The sequence below is a fragment of the Misgurnus anguillicaudatus genome, chromosome 16 (genome assembly GCF_027580225.2).
Source record: "Misgurnus anguillicaudatus chromosome 16, ASM2758022v2, whole genome shotgun sequence".
In the NCBI taxonomy this organism is placed as follows: domain Eukaryota; kingdom Metazoa; phylum Chordata; class Actinopteri; order Cypriniformes; family Cobitidae; genus Misgurnus; species Misgurnus anguillicaudatus.
This window is the reverse complement of record NC_073352.2, coordinates 26,735,022-26,756,103: the sequence shown is the minus strand read 5'-3', so window position 1 is coordinate 26,756,103 and position 21,082 is coordinate 26,735,022. Positions and strand designations below refer to the sequence as shown.

At 38.9% G+C, this 21,082-nt stretch overlaps 1 protein-coding gene across 8 annotated transcripts in view; it reads left to right on the top strand.

Moving 5' to 3' along the window:
- The window catches only part of rapgef2b (Rap guanine nucleotide exchange factor 2b), a 133,429-nt gene extending 114,319 nt beyond the window's left edge, over positions 1–19,110 (top strand). For 4 of the 8 annotated variants that reach the window (XM_055178609.2, XM_055178614.2, XM_055178622.2 and 1 more), the window contains 9 exons: positions 799–922; positions 1,281–1,304; positions 4,107–4,330; positions 4,575–4,745; positions 4,857–5,000; positions 7,616–7,820; positions 9,502–9,953; positions 10,247–10,583; positions 17,013–19,110. In XM_055178609.2, coding sequence (XP_055034584.1) covers positions 799–922; positions 1,281–1,304; positions 4,107–4,330; positions 4,575–4,745; positions 4,857–5,000; positions 7,616–7,820; positions 9,502–9,953; positions 10,247–10,557 — 1,655 coding nt within the window. In that variant the 3' untranslated portion in view covers positions 10,558–10,583; positions 17,013–19,110. The remainder of the gene's footprint in view (positions 1–798; positions 923–1,280; positions 1,305–4,106; positions 4,331–4,574; positions 4,746–4,856; positions 5,001–7,615; positions 7,821–9,501; positions 9,954–10,246; positions 10,584–17,012) is intronic. The other 4 variants (XM_055178610.2, XM_055178620.2, XM_055178621.2 and 1 more) reach the window with 4 other exon arrangements.
- Positions 19,111–21,082: the final 1,972 nt, after the last annotated feature.

The following is a 21,082-nucleotide window of genomic DNA, read 5'->3' as shown; positions in this document are numbered from 1 at the left end:
TGAAAGTAAGAACAAACCCTCTGCTTTCGAACAAACAATCAAAATGGGGAAAAAAAAAACGTTTCATCTATATTTTTTTCTCTGCTTATACTCTTAAATATGGGTATTTTTCTTAAAAAAAAAAAATTTTTTAAGCAAAAAGCTGAAATAATTGCATTTTTGTGAAGGAATTGTGTTAGAGATCAGATTCAGAACATACACAGAGTTTAAAATTAGTAAGTAACGTTTTGGCTTCAGTTTTTTCATAAATTGGATAAGTGGATAATCTAGTGGATAATCGCGGTATTGCAGATTAACATAAAAATTCATCAGGAACACTTTTTTAATTCAAATGTTTTCTCTTAATTGATGAGTTAACTCGTTAATGGCGTGCAAAGAGTTAATGGACTACAAAAGCACATTATAACAAAACATCCTGCGCAGCTGTAACATACAGTAGTATTCACCACGTTTACACATTAATAATGCCTGCTGGGTGATCGAAAACTTGGCCTGCTCAGTCAGAAGCAGAATAGATAGCATCTGACGTTTATTTTGAAGCAGGGCCATGATCATCAGTCAGATCTTAACAGTTTGTTTTAGCAAAGGCTGTGATCCTGTCACTCGCAGTGTAATTTAGGTTTTGCAAAGCTGCTGTTATTGAGGGATGGGACCTTTAATGACTATATTTGACATGACAGCAAATCTGCAAGCCGGCATGTGAGGAGAGCTGCAGAAATCACTTGGATCTTTTGCTTATTCGACACGTCGGATAAAAATAAATCGGATGCAGAGCTAAAAACTATCATACCTCCCTAGGGAACGACTCCAAGGTGGACGGTTTGGTGAACTTTGAGAAGCTGCGGATGATCGCTAAGGAGATCAGACACGTGGGCCGGATGGCAGCTGTAAACATGGACCCGGCTCTGATGTTCAGAACCAGGTGAGCTTGTGATCTGACCGCGCCGCTGACTCTTTACACCACTGAAAAGCTTTTAGTGGCCGCTCACTGCAGCGGCCCGTTCAGCCCTCACCTTACATGGCAAAGTTTTGATGTAAATGTTTTTGTGATGTAACGTACAGTATGAAATACTTCAACCGTTTTGTATGTCTATGTCTGTATTTATTGTCTGAAGAGTTATGTTCTCTCTTGATCTTTGGTGCACCTCACCTTGGTACCCTCGATCTGTTTCTTCATCTAAGTACGTCTTCCTCTCTTTTTCTCATGGGCTTTCTCCCCCCCATTTCTCTCATCCACCCTCTCCTCCCCTCTCGTCACTGTTCATGGCTCTCCCTTACAGGAAGAAGAAATGGAGGAGTTTAGGGTGAGTATGGCGAACTGTGAACTCTGACCCCATGCCTCACGTATGACTCTCTTTAATTTGGGCTGCCTGCTGATTGTCCTTCATTATTTCTTCATTTGAGAATGCTTCTGACGAAACCCATCTTGAGCGTTTGACTGTCATCACTTTTGCTATGTCGGGTCGTTTATTAATAAAGGAAAAAAACACAGTTTTTTATATTTTACTATGTTTTTTACCTCAACTAAGACAAATGAATACATCCCTATCTTTGTTCAATGTGTGCACTTAATCTTTGTATAGCGCGTCTTACATGTTTTCCCTATTTAAAGACTGTTGCATGAGTAGTTACACGAGTTAGTAACAAAACATGGCGATTTTTTGAGCGGATAAAAAATGGGAACTGTGTTGTATGGAGGAAGAGCACTTAGTTTGCATCACTTTGACCTCAGCACAGTAATATTGACGGAAGTTTGAGCGAGAGGGGGAGTAGTCACGAGTGATGATGTTACTGCAGGCCGAGGTTGTGCTAAGTGCTTTTTCGCCATGAAATGTGGTTCTAGTTTTTGTCCGCTTAAAAATCTCCACATTTTATTTAGTGCCACCATGCTTACTCGTGTAACTACTCATGTAACAGTCTTTAAATAGAAAAACATGAAAGTGTTTGGTGGCTTCTAAATTCATTCCTGTTTGGATCATAATGAATGGATGGGGCTAGGCTGGATGCTGGCACATTCATGACGCGCTGTACGGGGATTGAGTGTACGCATTGAAATAGGATGGATATCTATTGATTTGTCTGGGTTGAAGTAAGAACATAGTAGAAATTGAAAAACGGTGGTGTTTTCCTTTAAACTCATCTTCATAAAATGTGTCCTAATTCTGAGTTCATTTAATAACACCATTAAAATATCACACTGCATGAATGCATTTACAATTATTTGGTAGTTCATTTATTAACTTGATTTCCCATGATCCATATTTAGCAAAAGTGATTTGTTTAATGTGCTCCCCCAAACTAAACTACTTGCCATAGTTGCACGCCTTTTACTAAGCATTTGCAGTTTTGTGTAAGATTTACCTTTTTTTGTGTAAATTCTTTTTAAGTTGAGTTGTATGTGGATGACAAACCAAGCGTTTTATATCAGATATCTTTATTTAAGCTAAAAAGAAAATGACCAAAAAGTCATAAATATTATTAATACATTTGGCAGATCCTTTCATCCAAAATGACTTTCAGTGATTTAAGCAGTACATATTTTCAGAATGTGTTTCCTAGGAATCAAACCCATGACCTTTGGGCTGCTAACGCAATGCTCTTCCCTTTGAACTCTGGGAACACTTTATTGTTGTTTCTGTTGTTTTAAATATAGAAAAAAACAAGTTAAATTATTGGTCCGTTTTCTAAAAAAAATCCAGATAGTTTACTCACCACCGTGTCATCCAAAATGTTGATGTCTTTCTTTGTTCAGTCGAGAAGAAATTATGTTTTTTGAGAAAAACATTCCAGGATTTTGCTCATTTTAATGGACTTTAATGGACCCCAACATTTAAGGGCGGAGGGCACAATGTTTGAAAGCCAATGTTGATATTTGAAATCACCTAAACAAACACGCCCCTACCCCAATAGAATCTACATACGCAACCCGGCAAGGATGTCGGTTAGTAGACACGCTCCTTACTGCTGATTGGCGATAAGTGTGTTTTGGTAGTCGGCCCGTCTCCTGTTCCAAAGCGTTTTTCAAACATTGTGCACTCCGCCTTTAACAGTTTTAATGCAGTTTAAAATTGCAGTTTCTAAACGATCTCAAATAAGGCATAAGGGTCTTATCTAGCAAAACGATTGTCATTTTTGACAAGAAAAATTTAAACATGCACTTTTAATCCACAACTTCTCTTCTTCCTCCGGCTATGTGATGAGCCAGCACGACCTCACGTAATTGTGTAATGACGCAGAAAGGTCACGTGTTACATATATAAAAACACACATTTGTGGACCATTTTAAACAATAAACAAACACAAAGACATTAAATAGTATCATTCCACATACAAACAACGTCGGAACGGTCCTCTTTCACCACACTTGTAAACACTAGGGCGTAGTTTCACATACGTCATCCGTGACCTCTTGACGTGATGACATATTATGTGAGGTCGCGCTGGCACGTCACAGGACTGGAGAAAGATGAGAAGTTGTGGCTTAAAAGTGCATATTTTTTATTTTTCTTGCCAAAAATTACAATCGTTTCGCTAGATAAGACACTTATGCCTCATTTGAGATCATTTAGAGTCCTTTGAAACTGCAATTTTAAACTGCATTAAAACTGTTAAGTATTGAGGTCCATTAAAGTCCAATAAAATGAGAAAAATCCTGGAGTGTTTTCCTCAAGAAGCGTAGTTTCTTCTCGACTGAACAAAGAAAGACATCAACATTTGGTGTTGATGACACCAAGTGACGTGGTGATGAGTGGGTGATCTGGATGTTTTTTTTAAGAAAACGGACTAATCCTTTAACTAATAGACTATTTCCCAATTAAGTTTCAAAATATGCTTAGTTACGTATAGGAAAAAATTACACCTGGAAATAATATCAGTGCGTTTTTTTCTCCCACAAGTGCACTACTTTTGTTTATTAACATCCCGTTTAAATTAAGCTGCCTGACTTGGCTGAGATGTGAAACGCATGGAATGTTGGGAATGTTCTAAAGCTGCAAGGAATGCGACTTACTGCATGTCTGTGAGATACTTAGAGCGCTCTGTGATCCCGGATCGGCGGTATTACCCACTGCTAAACTCTCTTTATCTTTGACTCTGCGTGTGTTCAGGTCACTCAGCCAGGGCAGTGCCAATGCGGCCGTTTTGGATGTGACCCAGACGGGCGGCCACAAGAAGCGCGTCAGACGGAGTTCCTTCCTCAATGCCAAGAAGTTATACGAGGACGCGCAGATGGCACGCAAGGTCAAACAATACCTGTCCAATCTTACCCTGGAAACCAATGAAGAGAGCCTGCAGACGCTTTCAATGCAGTGCGAGCCCTCGATCAACACATGTGAGTGTGAACATTTGCGTGCCAACTTTTTTATTCTCTAATTTAGCCAGGTGAAAAGGGAAAGTGACTATAGATGGGTAAATAGATGTGACACCCACAATTCAGTATGGAAATATTACAGTGGCTTAATTTGGAATGGGAAATGTTTTAACTATTTGATTCAAGTTTGCACACTGAATTAATAAAAAAATTTGACATATTTGGATTTGTCTCCTTGAAATATTTCTTTGTCATTATATCGCAGTGCCAAAGACCGCTGGAGACAGGAAGAGACCCGACACGTCTCCTGTGGTGGCACGGGCTGTCCTCCACCAGCGCCAGCAGCTTCAAAAAGCCAACCAGGCGCTTCAAGTGCCTGCCGTCGCCCTTTACCCATCTCGAAAGAAAGTGCCGGTCAAAGACCTACCACCATTTGGTAAGATCGTAACTATGTAATGTGATTGGTTAGTTTTCCATAACTGCTTGTTTTGTATTAGTCTAATTAATCAATGGTGCTCACGAGACCCGCTTTATTGTGTCTGCGTAGGTACAAGCTCACCAGGGTCTCTGAAGAAGATATTGTCCCTTTCGGAGGAGTCCGGACACAGAAAACAGGCAGAGGACAGTGTGTCCAACAACTCTTCACAACTGTCCTCTCCTCCCACGTCTCCTCACAGCTCACCGAAGAAAGGTAGCGAACACATACTGTATCTAAACATACTACGACACATTTTACATCAAGACATCCATCCGATGTGGCATTGGTGCCCTGTGATGGATGTGCAGTTAAATTTTTATTGTGATCCCTAATTTTTCACTCATTTTCAGTTGGCGCCCTCTAGTGCCAACATGGTTTAATGCATAAGCTTATTTAACATTCAATCTTACTGTATGTATCATATTGATAGTGCCATCTAGAGGTAAAGCGATTAGATAAGAGGTATGAAATAACTTGCATGTAAGGTTTGGTTTTGTTTCATTGTGATCACTGTAAATAAGCAGCACAATGGCAGGTTTGATATTGCCTTTGAAAATGGTTCCAGTTAAAGCCAAAGGAGGATCAAGCATTGTAAACACAGACAAACAGTTTGATACAAACAGCACATTGTTGTTTGCTTACATAATTCTTACTCATTTTAGCCTGCATTCAGCCGTGGAATCTATAAGACGTCACAGTATAAGGAGTTTTGCTTCTTTCTGTAGGAAAGCACCAGGAGGTAACATAGCCTGGTACAGGTTTAGTCTGAGAGAGTTCACACGAGCAAAATAATAAATTGTCTACTAACGCAGCCACAGTAATATTTCTATTTCAAATTAATATTTAGCCAAAGGGATGTTTGCGTGTATGTTAAATAATAACAAAATTAACTTTTAGCAGATATATACTAGGGATGCACCGAAATGAAAATTCTAGGCCAAAACCGAAAACCAAGGCCGAAAACCGAAATAAATTATTATGCCAATTATTAGTAGCATTGCATTTATGGCTATCAATGTGTACTAACTTTACCAGGGGTGTGACGGATCACAAAACTCACGGTTCACATTACAGTTTTTGCGGCACGGATCTGATTATTTTTCGGATCAGCAAAAAAGGGGTGGGAAAAATTTAACAACAAATAAAGAAATTACAAACATTTATAAAAAATAACAAAGTTGCACATTAAATAAGGTCTGAAATTAGCATTAGGTACAGAAATCGAATTAAATGAATCATAACACTGTCTTTATTGTATAAATTAAATATTATTATTATTATTTTTAGAGCTACAGAAGTGATATTCTCTTTGTTTTGGGTTGTCTGATTAACATTAATGACACAAACTTAAGTAGGTTAATTGAGGTTACTGTCTCTTTAAGACCAAATAAGCACGGACTGGTTTCTGACTGTAATCTATACATACACTAAAGACATAAACAAATGTTTTTATTAAAAAAAAAAAAACATTTTGTTTGTATGTGCCCTGGCAAGAACAGAATGATTTTATGTTCGCTTGCTTTTTGAAACGCGTCTCTCCGTGAATGCACTACTGAGTGCACTTAAACGCACGAGGCCGAACAGCGCAGCATAAACAGTCGCTCCACATAAAAACATTAAGTTGTTTTTCATTGCTTTATTCACCAAATGTATGTTAGTGGACTACAGTTTGAGACACAGTAGCGCAACTTTCTCTAAAGTTTACACATCAAGAGTTCTGATCTTTGAAGGACATAGTGATGATTACGTCTGACTGAAGCTGGACCGGACACATTCAATCGAATGTGTGTACAGAAAGCTGTTCACTTTAGCACCTTTTTTGCGGTTAAATACGTCCACATCGCAGACATGTTGCTTCAGGCAAGCACGTGCAGGTCGCGGTTTCTGTTTGCATCATCACAACATTTTGGCCGTATTGTTTCGGTGATAAAAGTCTTTTGGCCTAAAACCAAAAATGGCCGAAATGTTCAGTGCATCCCTAATATACAAATCTCAGTTCAGTCTTTTCCTTCTGATAAAACAGAACTGAGTATTTTGATGACTCATACTGGACAACGCAGGTCGTTGTCCAATCAGATGCTCTGTTGGATGAGAATGCCCTCCCATAATACCAACAGCATTCTGCATAGCCTTCACTAATGTTTCTTTATTTATTTAGGATTACTGAAAATCTCTCAAATTTGAGTGAACTCTCTCATGCGGTATAGACATTGTTTTTGCTTCTGTTGTTGATGGCAGAGGCAAAGTCTTGTGCTGTAGATGAATCCCTGTCAGATTGTGTGTGTGTTTTTGTGTGTAGAGTTAAAGCTCTTCTTCTTCAAAAGTCACTGTCTGGTTTTAATTTAGCGAGGCTGAGGAGGGGAAGGTTTTGGCTCATGACAATGCTTTGTTCTAACTGCCAGTAGCAGTAGTAGTGTTTTGCTCCTTCGGTATGGTAAGATGATGTAGTCTTAGTGCAGTTATTGCAAAAGACCGAACCATCTGCTCGTGTTGTGTAGAGCTGAACCTTCTGTAAACCTTTGACATGTTTATTTTAAATTTAAGCCTAGAAAAGTTGTCAAACATAGCTACAGATTATGCAGAATTTATGTCACAATGACAATTTGGCAACCACAAGATGCAGGGATGAACCGAATTAATAAATTATTGGGCCGAAAATAGAATTCTGCTTTCGGTGCATCCCTACTTCTTTGAGATGTGATATTGTGAGTTGCAACCTTTGTTAATCAGATCTCGCTCTAAGTAATTATCTAAGGATAAGAAATCATTTTTAGGTCCTCAGGATTCAGCATTATTCAGTTTTTGATCATGTTGTTTTGCGTTATTAGCAGGGTATGGACGAGCAGCTGATTATCTGTCAGACTCCGGTCACAGTGAGATCTCCTCACGCTCCAGTCTGGTCAGCACCTCCTCTCTGGACATGGGACAGGAGGAGCGCAGGCAGAGGTACGGAGGGCTGGCTGGGGACGGTCATTGCAGCAGCCACCGCCTGGAGCGCAGGGCGACTACCGACCCTGACCAATACAGTTTAGGGTAAGAACCATTCACAAGGTTTATTTTCACTGTAATGACAATGTCTCTTGTCATTGAAGACCTTTATCTCATTTAAAGGGTACCTCGACTATTTGCCGCCTTATGCTAATATCCATTATCCAAATATTTTATTACTTAAAAAAATCCCAACATGTAATACTCATTTTCAGCTGTGGAGGCCGCCATTGTGTTTTGCTCACAGTGCATTCTGTCTCAATGATGTGAAATATTTTCTAGTTTTTACTATAGTCAATTATGGCATCGACTAATTTGTTTTATTTCGCACTTTTACTTTCTTACCTCTCAGATGTTTTCTGTATTGTTCTGCATTTATGTTCCTCTCTGGTTCATAATGAAAGGGCTGAACAGAAGATGTTGATGTATTTTTAATGCCATGCAGGTGTCAAGACCATATAGTGCCACCTACTGTCTGTGTGTGTTTATAACGCTCATCTACTGTTTCACATCATTTAACAATCTACTGATTGAAGATTTGTTTACCTGGCTGTAGCTCTATTAGAAAAGGTTTTGATTGCAACCTTTCAATGTCATCTATAGTAATGTAACAAAATGGCAGCCAAAAGATTTAGTAAAAGTTTCCAAAGAAAACCCTCTACTTTAAGTAGGGTCACCTTTATAGTACTTTATATAATGCAGATAGTTTCAAAGCAGCTTTACAGTAAAGCTTATTCATTATTTAAAATTAATATGGTATCACATAGCATTTATAGCTTGATTATAGACAATAATGTTGGTATTTACAGCTTGAATCTTTTACAATTTTAAATAAATTCGGTGCAATAAAATACAGGGTTCCCATGGGTCCTTGAAATCCTTGAAAGTTTGTGAATCTGGGGAAAATAATTCAAGGCCCCCAAAAGTTTGTGAAAATATACATACATAGATACAGGTCATTGAAAGTGCTTGAATCTATTTTATGCAAGAATGTGCTAAAATGTTCGCTTTAAATGCTTATATTTAAATGTTTTTTTGCATAGTTGTGTTTGACACATGAAAACGTCTCTGGTTACGTATGTAACTGTTGTTCCCTGAGAAGGGAACGAGACACTGCGTCTCCCTTGCCATACTTCATGGGTCTCTGTAACGCCGTCTATGGCAATATTTCAGATAGCAATATACTTCCTAGCTCCAGCGTCACCCATGTTTTTGTCATTAAGCCTCACCATTGGTTGAATTTGATATACACATTCAGATGCACTTACCCGCGGAAGCGTCCCCAAAGTGTCACCGCAGTGACACAGCGCGAGTTCCCTCGAAAGGGAACTGTAACAATGTATCTTAAAAGGTAACACGATGTAACCTTGCTCTCACTTGAAATGTGCCCCCACGTTAAGTCCTTGAACTTAAGGGCATTGGACCTGCAAAGTCCTTGAAAGGTCCTTGAATTTGAAGTAAACTAAGGTGTGAGAACCCTGAACATAGTCGATGTTGAAAAATGTTCAAACTTAACCTATCAAGCAGCTCTGCAAAGAAGTATCATTGAGAATGACTAATGTATTTATATTCAATTACTGAATTTTAATTGCAGCCTCCATAATTGCATAGAGCTTCAAAGAAACTCTTATTTCAAGCTGGAAAAGAAGTCATGCTTTACGTGTCGACTTCAGAATGCCTTTAGACAACCTTAATTCATTTTTCTGGTTCCTTTATCATTTTTCAGGTCCTATTCATCCATGCAGGACTGCCGGGGTCTGTACGCTGGCGCCACGGTTCTGTCCTCCCCCAGCTCCGAGGAGCTCACCCAGGACCAAGGCGACCGGGTCTCTCTCGACGCCGCCGATTCTGGTCGTGGCAGCTGGACTTCTTGTTCCAGTGGTTCCCATGACAACATTCAGAACATGCAGCAGGGACGTAGTTGGGAGGCACTAGCCGAGGGGGCGGGGCTCTGGGGAAGCCGAGGGAGCTGGGCGTCAGCTTGCTCCTCTTCGTCCTCGGTGGCCTGTTGGGGCGAGGAATCCGAGGGCGACACGGGCACGATCAAGCGGCGAGGAGGGAGAGACGTGACCACAGATCCAGAAACCAGCAGCATCACCTCCACTGGTTCTGAAGAGTCCAGACAGCAAAGTCGCCGGCCGTCGCCCATCACCGCGGGCAACACCAAAGCCGTGCACAGTAAGTCAACAGCACACATATTATGTTTATAACTGCATCCAATGTATAATAATTACATAATGCATTGAAACTGTATGCAATAGAGGTATGAAGCCAGGATTCTAATCTAAAATAATCTGTCAGCTAAAATGGGATAATTATAGTGGGATGCTAAGTCACATGACTCACTATCGGTGTATAATGAAAACGCATGTATGTCAGTACGCATGAACTAGTGCATGATGCATGCTGTCCGCCCGTTTGTGTGAGGAGCATCAATGGTAGCATTGGTGTCTGTCTCCTCCCCCTCCCAGCACGAAAGGACGGGCGTTACCGGGACCCCCCGCCCACACCGCCGGGCTACACGGCACTGACCATCTCGGACGTGACGGAGAGCTCCGCCCACTCGGGCAGGAAACCCCCGGACTACACGACCGCCCTGCAGCGTTCCCGTCTCGTCACACAGTCCCCCGACTCCCAACAGCCCCCCGCCGCAGGGAAGCCCGTCCGGGGCCGAGAGGAGGAGGAGGCTGAGGAGGTGGAAGAGGAGGGTGAGTGCTTGTCTCCCAAACTCAGATCTCAGAGGAGGAGAGGTCCACACACAGCAGTTCCCCCCAGGCCATGAGTTACATACACCACCCCAACAGGAAGGTAAAACATCCCAAACTCCAGTTACTTACTCACAAGTGCACATTCACTCACGCACCCACCCACCAACCCAGTCAAGCACTCGACCCACACACAGATACACAAGTGCTGCATGCCAGGAGGTCAGCTCCTTCACCTGCCCACCATCACCAGCGCATCTCACACAGTGCATGCGTCGCCACGGAGACGGCCTGCACCTCGTCACCGTGGCAACATCCCAGTCCATTGCTCCCTGCTCTCCCTGTATTGCCTCTCACTCATCAGTGCTCACAGGAACATCACTAGATTTGCCATCATAAATGCTTGAATTTGAAATGAAATATTTTTACCATAAAATGAATGAATAATTCGGCAAAATGATGCTGCTGAGATTATATTTGTTTAAACTTTTGTTTTTTATATTTGTATCTTTTGTTTATCTTTGGTATAGTAAGTGTGCTTTATTTATATATTGATTTTTTTTCATTTGGCTATATTAATTTGTTTGTAACATAACTTAACTCTTTCCCAGCCAGCGTTTTTTTTTTAAAGATGGCAGCCAGCCCCAGCATTTTTCATAGTTTTCAGAAAAGTTTGATGCCTTCCAGAAATGTTCTTGTTCAAATATATAAACATACAATATATCACATAAAAAAGAACAAACCCTCCGCTTTCAAACAAAAAAGTTTCATCCTACCATTATTTGTTTTCTTTTATCACCTCTCAAATATGGGTAGGTTTCTTAAAAAAAAAAAGCTGAGATAATTGCATTTTTGTGAAATACTTTTGATAGAGATCAGATTCAGAACGATCCTCAAAACAACTGTTTGCCCTACAGCTATATTTCTGTATTTACCGGGATTTATAAGTTGCATAAGAGCGATGGATAATAGCGGTATTACGGATTGCAGATAATGGCGGGGAAAGAGTTAATTTTGAATATTTTTTTGCAAAAAAAAACAATCATTTTGCTTCTCAAGTAAATGCATCTTTAATGTAAGAATTTTTAGATTTTGTATTGGAAAACACGACAAAAACTAAAGGTGTGTGCACACCAAAAGCAAAGCGAATATGCGCATCAAGTTACTCGCTCTAGATCACTCACGTAGAAGAAAAAAATCCTCCATTTTCTGATACAACCGGATGTGTCAATAAGCTGTTCACTGATTGGCTTGTAAAAAAATATGACAGACAGATTTCACGCTGAAGTTGAAGCTCAAACTTTTCAACTTGAGCGGAAGTCGACACGAATTCAACTTGACGTGAATTTCGCGCCGAGGCCTGTTCAGACCGCCATCGACTATTTCTTTGTGTGTCGCCTGTCTCTTTCAAAAGAGCGCTACAGGAATGCCGTATTTTTATAGGCTATCCCGGAAGTTAGCGGGACATTGGTTTCCCCTCAAAAATGCCCATTAATTTTTCCAATAGACTTTATCGCAAAAAATAAGCTCTGTGTTAGGGCTGGGCGGTATGAGCAAAAATTCATATCCCAGTATTTTTTTTAGGCATGCCGGTATCCGATATATATCCGGTATTTCTTACCAAAAGGATAAAAATGTTACTTGAAAGTCAAAGCCTTTATAATCTTTATGGCTGAAGTTGTTTTACCATAAAGTTGTAAACACTCCCTAATAAACTATCTATTCCACTTCAAATCAAAACAAAAATTATATACCATGCAGTACCATATAAAAAATCATCTTTGTTAGAGCCTTTATCTTACCCGAAATGACTGTATGCTCATGTCCTTGATGGGTGGTAAATGTTTGTCATACCAAAGTTGTTTAACTGGGTTTAGTTAACTTTATATACAAACCAGTAGGGCTGCACGATTACAGGAAAAATGATGATCACGATTGTTTTGCTCAAACTTATGATCACGATTAAAAATACGATCCTTCTTTTATTGAAGAACTTTTATTTTTTTATTTTATTACACTTTACAGCCATGTATAAAATATTATATACATTTTATAGGCCTATATTATAAAATATTTTATTGTTTTGTAATATCCACAGCTCCCATTCTCTTAGATCTTTTTAAAACATTTAAAATAATTCTGCAATATTCCGCATAGATTTTGCAAAAGAAATCCGCATAAATAACTAAAATAACTCCTTACACACACAGATTCCTTACAGCTGTACTACTATTGCAGCAATTAAAGCAGTTCAGTTTTAACTGTCAAAATTATAAAATCTTATATTATATATTATCTTTTATTTATTTTAGAGCCTTTTTTGTTTGTTAAATTAAGGTTTTTGATAATGACCAAGCGGTGTCCGACAGCTAACGTCATGTTGACGTCTTGTTTGATCAAATGGGCCTCTCAAATCAACACTTCACTTGCCTACAATAACATCTATATAAAATATATATTTTCAGCATATAACAATGTTAGTTTAAATGTTTATTATCAACACACTATTTTTAAAAAAGCGGAGCTCTGTTGCTCGCAGGCGCGACAAGCTGCAGAAAAATAATGAATCAAAGCAAAACGAAATAAACATGAAACGAAATTAACATGCAGGTTGCCTTACCTTACACATTCGCTATGCATCAGTCTTTTATATAGATTATGCGCAGTATTTAAGGTTTTAATTCAGTTCTCCATATTCCCCGATGCGCTGAATGTCCTGCTGCTGGCGGAGACGCTAAACACTGTTGCAACAGGTGCATGTTAATGTGCGTAGTGGACTCGTGCAGGTTAAATGTCTTTCTTTTACAATTTATTAATGTCTCAACGTTTCTTTTAATTAATTATATTAAAATATAAAAAGGAGGAAAAGCCTAAAAAATCAAGAGGCCTGTAATGTTAAAATTGATCCGAAACGCGACCCGAGGGGCGTAAAAAGGCTGAAATGCAGGGCTCTAATATATATTTATATCAAATTAGAATTAAACTGAAATAAAAACAAAACATTTTGGAATAAAAAATGCCTATGATATATATGTGGCAATAATTTTTTTAAACCCCTTGCTGCTCACGGTGCTTATTGGAAACATATCCTTGGCTAACTTACATTATACGCGATCCGTTATTGTTGTTTGTGTCGTGGATGTCGGGATTTTTTTATTGTTTGCGGCTTGTGTCTTCAGCTATTGAAACTCTTGATATTTCACGTTTGGACGGAACAGGAGCACAGTTTGCACAAGATTCGTAACTTACCTGATCAACATCACTTTCCTCAAATCCGAAATATCCAAACAATGGAGTAGGCCAATATGACCCTTTTTGGGCATTAAACATACATATTTCTGCACTTTCTTCTTGTTGCTTTGCCATTATGTTTGTTCAAAAATGACTGTAAATCTTGTGATGCTAACGTATTTCTACCATAACACAGACTGCGCTTGCAAAGAAACACTCCGTTTACTCTGACTCTGCCCATAACAAACACATTGCTTGATTCTAGACCGTCTGCTTTGTGCTTGGTCTTTGCACATTAATCGCGACGATTGTCATTAATTAATCGTGGGGCACGCATATCGTTATCATGATAAACATACGATTAATCGTGCAGCCCTACAAACCAGTGAAGTTCTTAATCATTTCTTTTTTTTTTACTTTGTTTTGTGCACATGGGCATTATCATGTAATATGATCTTTAATCTATAATATAATTAAAGAAAAGTGTCCTGCCCATACTATTGAAATTATTATTCATAAAATTAGAAACACACAATTCTCATTAATATACTTAACTGTCTGTAGCATTAAGATTTGTGTTCACAGAATTTACTAAAGTAGTCAATCCTCTTCATTAGAAGGGGGTGTCACAGTCCTTTTGTCCTTACAGTGTATTCCAGTCACAAAAATGGACAAAACTTAAAAACATATGATCCAAAATAATTAAGTTTATAGAACAGATGTGGTTCTGGAATCTGATTGGCTACGTGCAAACTGAAACTATAACGCGCACACATTCAGCACATTTAAAGTGTCTGTGTTTCATTCACACACATCCTCCCTTATTATTTCTTAATAATAATCTCATTAATTCACACTAATAGCTTCACTGAAGCAGCACAATCATTCGTTACTAATTCCAAAGTGACGTTTTAAAATAAAATAACGGAGACTTGTATGTGGCTGTTATACTGGGCTTTGAATCTGAGGAAAAAGATCACCACAAAATAAAACTCCTTCGGAGTTTCTGTTTTATCTACGCACTTGTCCCGTCAAACTAAAGTATAAACGCAGTATCACTCACCTGATATTGCTATAATAGTGATGAAAAATAACTGCAATAGCGTATTAGATAAAAAGGTGTTGTGATGGAGTGTCAGACATGTTGTTGGAATGAAAGCACATATGCAGCGGTAACTTTATTCCAATGATCTCTCTGTAAAAGCAGGTTGAGGAGACATTTTATTTTAGTCTTGAACTCAATTATTAGAATCCTCCGAGTGCATGCAGCCGCAGTTTTTGAATGTCCACATTCATGAGGCGCATCCAAGCGTCACAGAGTTTCTGCGTGCTTCTCCATGTAGCGTACTTGCTGTGACGGGCGGGCTCGCGCAGAGCGCATGTATGCGCCCTTGGGTTGCATTAAACCATATCGATATGAACGGTATTGGCTAATTCCGCATCGCGTCGGGAACCCATATCGATATATCCCCTAAATCCGATATACCGCCCAGCCCTACTCTGTGTTCAACAAAAGTTAAAGACACTTACACATTTACACAAATCCACAAATTAATACAAATTTTCAGGGGTTTTGAAGTGTAAATGTGTTTACTAAAAATCTAAAATTCGACAAAATTCATAAAAGTTAGCGGGACACTGGTTCCCCCTCAAAAAAGCCCATTCATTTTTCCCATAGACTTTTGAATTATTATAGACTATTATAGACTATTTTGAAAAATAAGCTCTGTGATTAACAAAAGTTTATGACACTTAACGTTTTGTCCCTATTCTTCACACATGCATTCAACTTTTATGAATTTTGTTGAAATTTGGCTTTTTATATTCTTAGTAAACACATTTACACTTCAAAATTTCTAAAATTTGAATTAATTTGTGGAGGCTCAACTTGTTAAAATTTTTTTTTAAATGTCTTTAACTTTTGTTAAACACAGAGCTTAGTTTTTGTGTTAATCCAGATGTCTATCGGAAATATGAATGGGCTTTTTTGCAAGGAATCCACTGTCCCGCTGACTTCCGGGTTGGCCTACAGAAAAACATCATCCCTGAGGCACTCTATAAGGAGGCGTTCCTAAAACAAATGAGTACCGTCCACTGCAGTAACTCACGAGAGACGGATGATGTGAGATCCACTGCTTCACTTTCATTGGTAGCTGCTCCCGAAAGTTGCTCATCATTTGCATAATCTTAAAGGGGACATTTTATGAGACTTTGTTAAGATGTAAAATAAGTCTTCGGTGTCTCCAAAGTGTGTATGTCATTTATTACAGCATGTTAAAATTGCCACTTTAGGGGCGGTTCACATTTCGCATCTAAATCCGCGCGGGAAACGCGACTGTCTGTTGGTTCTTGTCACATGAACTGCGGTGCGCTTGCGGCATTCTAGAAAGTTAAAATGTTTTTAATTCGGATGCGCCTGGAAAAAAACGAGCACGTCGCACGGGGCTCGTTAATTCTGCGTCGCTTCCATTATTATCCGCATACATTTGAAACAACGAACTTGAGCGCGCAAAAGACACGAAATGTGAATCGCCCCTTAGATGTGAGCAAAACTGAGCTGAGTGTGTCCCTTTAAATGCAAATGAGCTGATGAAATGCAAACACAATAATGGTGGGTCACCATAATGTTGGTTTGTTGAAATAGAAAATAATTGACAGCACAGTTAAGTTTCAGTCTCTTTCTCTCTCTCTCTGCATAAAATAACAGTGCTGTGGTTGGATAGTGTAGATTAAGGGGCGGTATTATTATAATAAGATCCCCTTTCTATGTCACATAGGGAGTGAAATCTGAATAACCTATTTTTTTTTCACATGCTAGCAGAGAATGATAGAAAACTAAGTTACTGGGTTGATCTGTTTTTTTTTTCACGTTTTCTAGGTTAAAGGAAACACTAGGACCCAATTATAGCACTTAAACATGGAAAAGTCAGATTTTCATGATAAGGCCCACTTTCAACTCAACATTTTTGCGTTACTGGACACGGTCACTCCTGTCCCTGAAATCGCTAAGCTTCCATTGAAATGAATGAGATCATGTCATTTTAAGCCGCCGGCTGCCTAAACAGGCCTTCATTTGCATTGCACGGCACAAATTTGTGCATCTTTGCATTGTACGTTATCTGCTCTAGCAAATATTTAAATTCACTTTTAGTGTGCACACACCGCAAAAAAAATAAATTTTCTGCATAAAAAATCAGATGTCTGACGGGCAAAAGATAGACGGCGGTTAACAACGTGTAGCATGATTGTCTATTAGAAGATCCACTACGTGACTGACAGAAATTCTCTCTTTCTCCTGCAGAGGATGAACAGGTGTCCGCTGTTTAAAAGGGGACGACACTGGCTTTTATACGCTTGCTGAAGAGACTGAAGCAGGTCAAGCCAGATCATCCAGTCTACATCTTGCTGGCACTGCCTCTCTCCCTCCTCAATGATGGATTCATCTCCCTGCCCTGCCTTAAAGCATCACGAGGGGTTTGTTACCCTGCATGCTAAAAATACTGTGAAGAGAGGAGGCGAGCGAAAAAAAAAACTTAATAATTTGGCACTTTGGAGAACAGAAAAATAAACTGAACTGACAACCGAACAGCGTTTTGACATTCACACACACACAAAAACCAACTACTGTTACTGTTTATCTACAGACAATACTCCCTTCATTCTCTTCAGAGGTGACACAAACTCATTTAGACGTTTCTCTCAGCACTTGTTTTTAAGGCGTAAACTGATGCACACAATCGATATTTCAGTTGCACTCCTACAGGGTGTTTGTAGCCTGAAGGGCAAGAAAAGACTGCGACTTCTCAACATTGTGCACCGACGACAAAACTCATATCTTGTGGTATTACAGTATTATATTTGCGGTCGGGCTGAGGAGCTCGGCTTTCAACTGGAAAACTATCTGGAGATCCAGACATGCGTAGCACACTGCTTTATTATGGAAGGAGACATGTGGATCCTGTGTCTTGGTTTGGAGAGGCCTCATAACAGGCATATGAAAAAGGCCGAACATATTTACATCTGTTGATGGTAGTGGAGGTACAAAACAACGTCGGTCCAGAGCCAAAGACTGTAGATCGGAAAATCAGCTCCAGCAAGCTTTTTTGTAAGTAAAGAGATTGTGTTTTCCATGCACACGCTCTTTTCCGAAAGTTTTTTTTGTTTGCTGAACACCTGTGTGGTTCAGAACAGTGCTCTTTGGCTGTGGTGCCCCCTGCTGGTCAACATGAGAACAAACGGCTACTCAGGCAAAGGGGGCGTCATCTAATCTGGGTGCTACTTCTTACCTGACATTAAGTGATAAATATCTTTAGGAAGGTATGTTTCGTGCCTGAAATGTGGTGGTTTTTGGGTAAGGTTTAGTTTACAGAGTCGGGCCTCCAGATCAGACCACCAGTACTGCGCACAGCTTCCAGAATCACCCAACAGTGCTTTCAAGACTCCGGTGGGCTGGAACATACAAACCAACCAGAAGGCTGCCAATGAGAGCAGAGCGAGTCACTTTCATTCTTTCGTTTTAATCACTGAGTTTAAGCTGATCACATTGATCAGTAGTTAGAAGTATAATAGATGAAAGAGAAAAAGACGTTTGCAGTGTTTTCCACTGTACTCTGTAACATCACCACTTTAATCTTTCTTTCTCTAATTGCCTGTTTGTTTGTTTGTTTGCATTTAATTTTCAGCTCCGTGCATTTTTGTAACGGTTGCGGATACAAACATTTGTAACAGTAAATATCAACCATCTGCTTCCACATCATTTTTTACTAAATATTCACGTTTCGGCAAGCCAAGATGAGTCGCTTGTTTTGCAAAGTACGTTGCACAAATTGTACAAGCATAAATACAAGGTAAATAGTAGTAGGTAGCCGTTCTGCTACTTTGTTCGATATGTGATGTCAAGTGAGAAATGTACATTTAGCTGGTAAAGATTCTCTTTTTGTTTTCGTTTTGTTTTTTTGACTACTTTTACCTGTACGTCTTTTACAAAGACAATTGGTGGAGTATGTATTTGTATTTTCTTTTTGTCTTTTTTTTGTTTCGTATTTTTAATACAATAATTGTAAATATTGGTTATATTTTTGTTGAATTGTAGAAATGTATGATGTTTATGCCTCAACATCTAGCTTATATGAAGCTGGGAATCAATAAATTTGACGAAATGAATCAACTTAGAGTTTTTAAATGCACTTATTGTTGTTGTTGTTGATATTATTCTTTTGTTTTGTTTGTCTTGCATTAATGTTTTTTGTTTTTTTCCAAACATTGTTATTTTAAATGACCTCTGGCACCATCTAGTGTTTGCACAAGATAAGACATGGACGTAACTTGAAATGTGTATCTCATACTTTTCTAACTGACAAATGTATGTTGGGGTTAATAAAAAGACATCCATATCTGTATGCTGTCGCTTTTGAACACTGTGTGCATGTCCACAGATTATTCATTCAGTTTTACAATTTCTGGAGTTACATGTATAGGCATGATTACAATACAGATTGTTATTTCTACAGTAAAGGCAGAACAGGAAACGTTATAAACATATTGTTGGGTGTATTAAACAATCATTAGCGTTATAATCATATGCCACAATGACCACAATGGCTTTGGTTAAACATTTGGTTTATTATAAAGACAGAGCGCAGTTATGCTAATTTGAAAACCACGCCCACCAGTGGAAAACAATCCAACCATCTCCATTGACGTTGTATTGCGAGAGGCCGCCTCCTTGTCATTTCTGGCTTATAACAAAAACAGAATAACCCCTAAAAGCAGCTGTGTGACAAGGTGTACTGCTTACAAGCCAAAAAAAAAAAAAAAACAAGAAATACGTTTTTATAAGCTGTCGAGCCGTAAAACTCAGCCTTTAAGGAGAATAAAGTGGATCGCCGACTACGTTTCCCTCTAGTGGGCGCAGTTCTACTAACTAATTAGGAGTACTATGAAAAGTTGCCCGTTTCCACTGTTGTGTCTTTGAATGCTCGTTTTTGGGGGTCGACAGCTTATTATAACTTATTTCTGAGTTTTTTGGCTTGTTAGCTGTACATCCTGTCACACAGCAGTTTTTGGGCATTGTTCTGCTTTTTGTTGTAAGCCTGAAATGACAAGGAGGCAGCCTCTCGAGACGGATGGATTTTTTCCACCTGATGGGCGTGGTTTTCAGGTTATGACGCGTTGCGCTCTATCAAACTTTTTATATTTAAACTTTTTATGGACGTACATGTCTACCTTTTAAAAAGATAAAATAAATCTGCACATCTCCTATTTGAACAAAATAAGGAAGTTATTTGTCTAGATTTGGCAAGAATAAACCAAACTGTCCTTACTCTTGATAATGGAAGAGCAAAAAGTGCAGGGCCATTTACAGATATCCAAGGTAGCCTATTACCATACTGCAGATTTTACCTCTTTTTTCTTTTCTTTTTTTTACTTTGTAGCCTCTCTGGCATATTCACAGGTGAGATCTGCTTTTCCATGGTTTTGTTCCCAAAACCGTGGATAAGCAAATGTCCACAGTAATTAAATCATATCGGTATTACAGCCCTAGTTAGGGGTACAAGCCATAAACAACAACAAAAAAAACATCTCCAATGGGCTGGAAGTGAAAATGAGTCCATATAGGCTACTCGTATACGTCCGCGGTTTCCTGGGAAAGTCCCGTTTTTTGGTGTTCTGTCTCGGGCTGGTGCTGTCCCCTTAAATGTACCTGATAAACAGCACGTCCTAAACAACCAGCAAATACACTCAAACAGCCTAATCAACATATTAGCCTGCGGAGTACCAGACCGGAGCAATTATGTGATGATTATTTTCACCAGCAGATGGGGCTGCAAGCTACACTAATTATTTGGTCGCTCGCTACTGATTTAGCGATGAAGAATTTTACGAGACACATGAGAAAGCGTCATCAAGTTATTATCCATCAAGTTATCAAAGGAGTCAAAGTTATCGGGTTCAAGGTACTAACTAACTACCCATGTTAAATTAAACTAATAAACCAACAAAGTGAACTGATCACAGGTACAGAGCATTTTGATTTGTGTACATTTTGCATTATTCCTTCTGTTCCGTGTTTACAGTGCTGAAGTAGTAACTTGATGACACTTAAATGTCATATCTGTGCATTGTAAAAAAATAAAGGAAAACAAAGTAGATTTACAGAAATTAACTGAATTAGAAACCCCCTACAATAAAAAGACGAAAACATTCAAACATGGTTTATTTGTTAATTCATAGATAATTACAAATGAATTTTCAATGATATTTTAACCATTAGGAAATGTCCTCGGTTTTCATTTAAAAATCTGGTCACCTTATTTTAGGAACTTTTATAAAATAAAGGCATAAATAGAAAATCACAACATATATGATGGA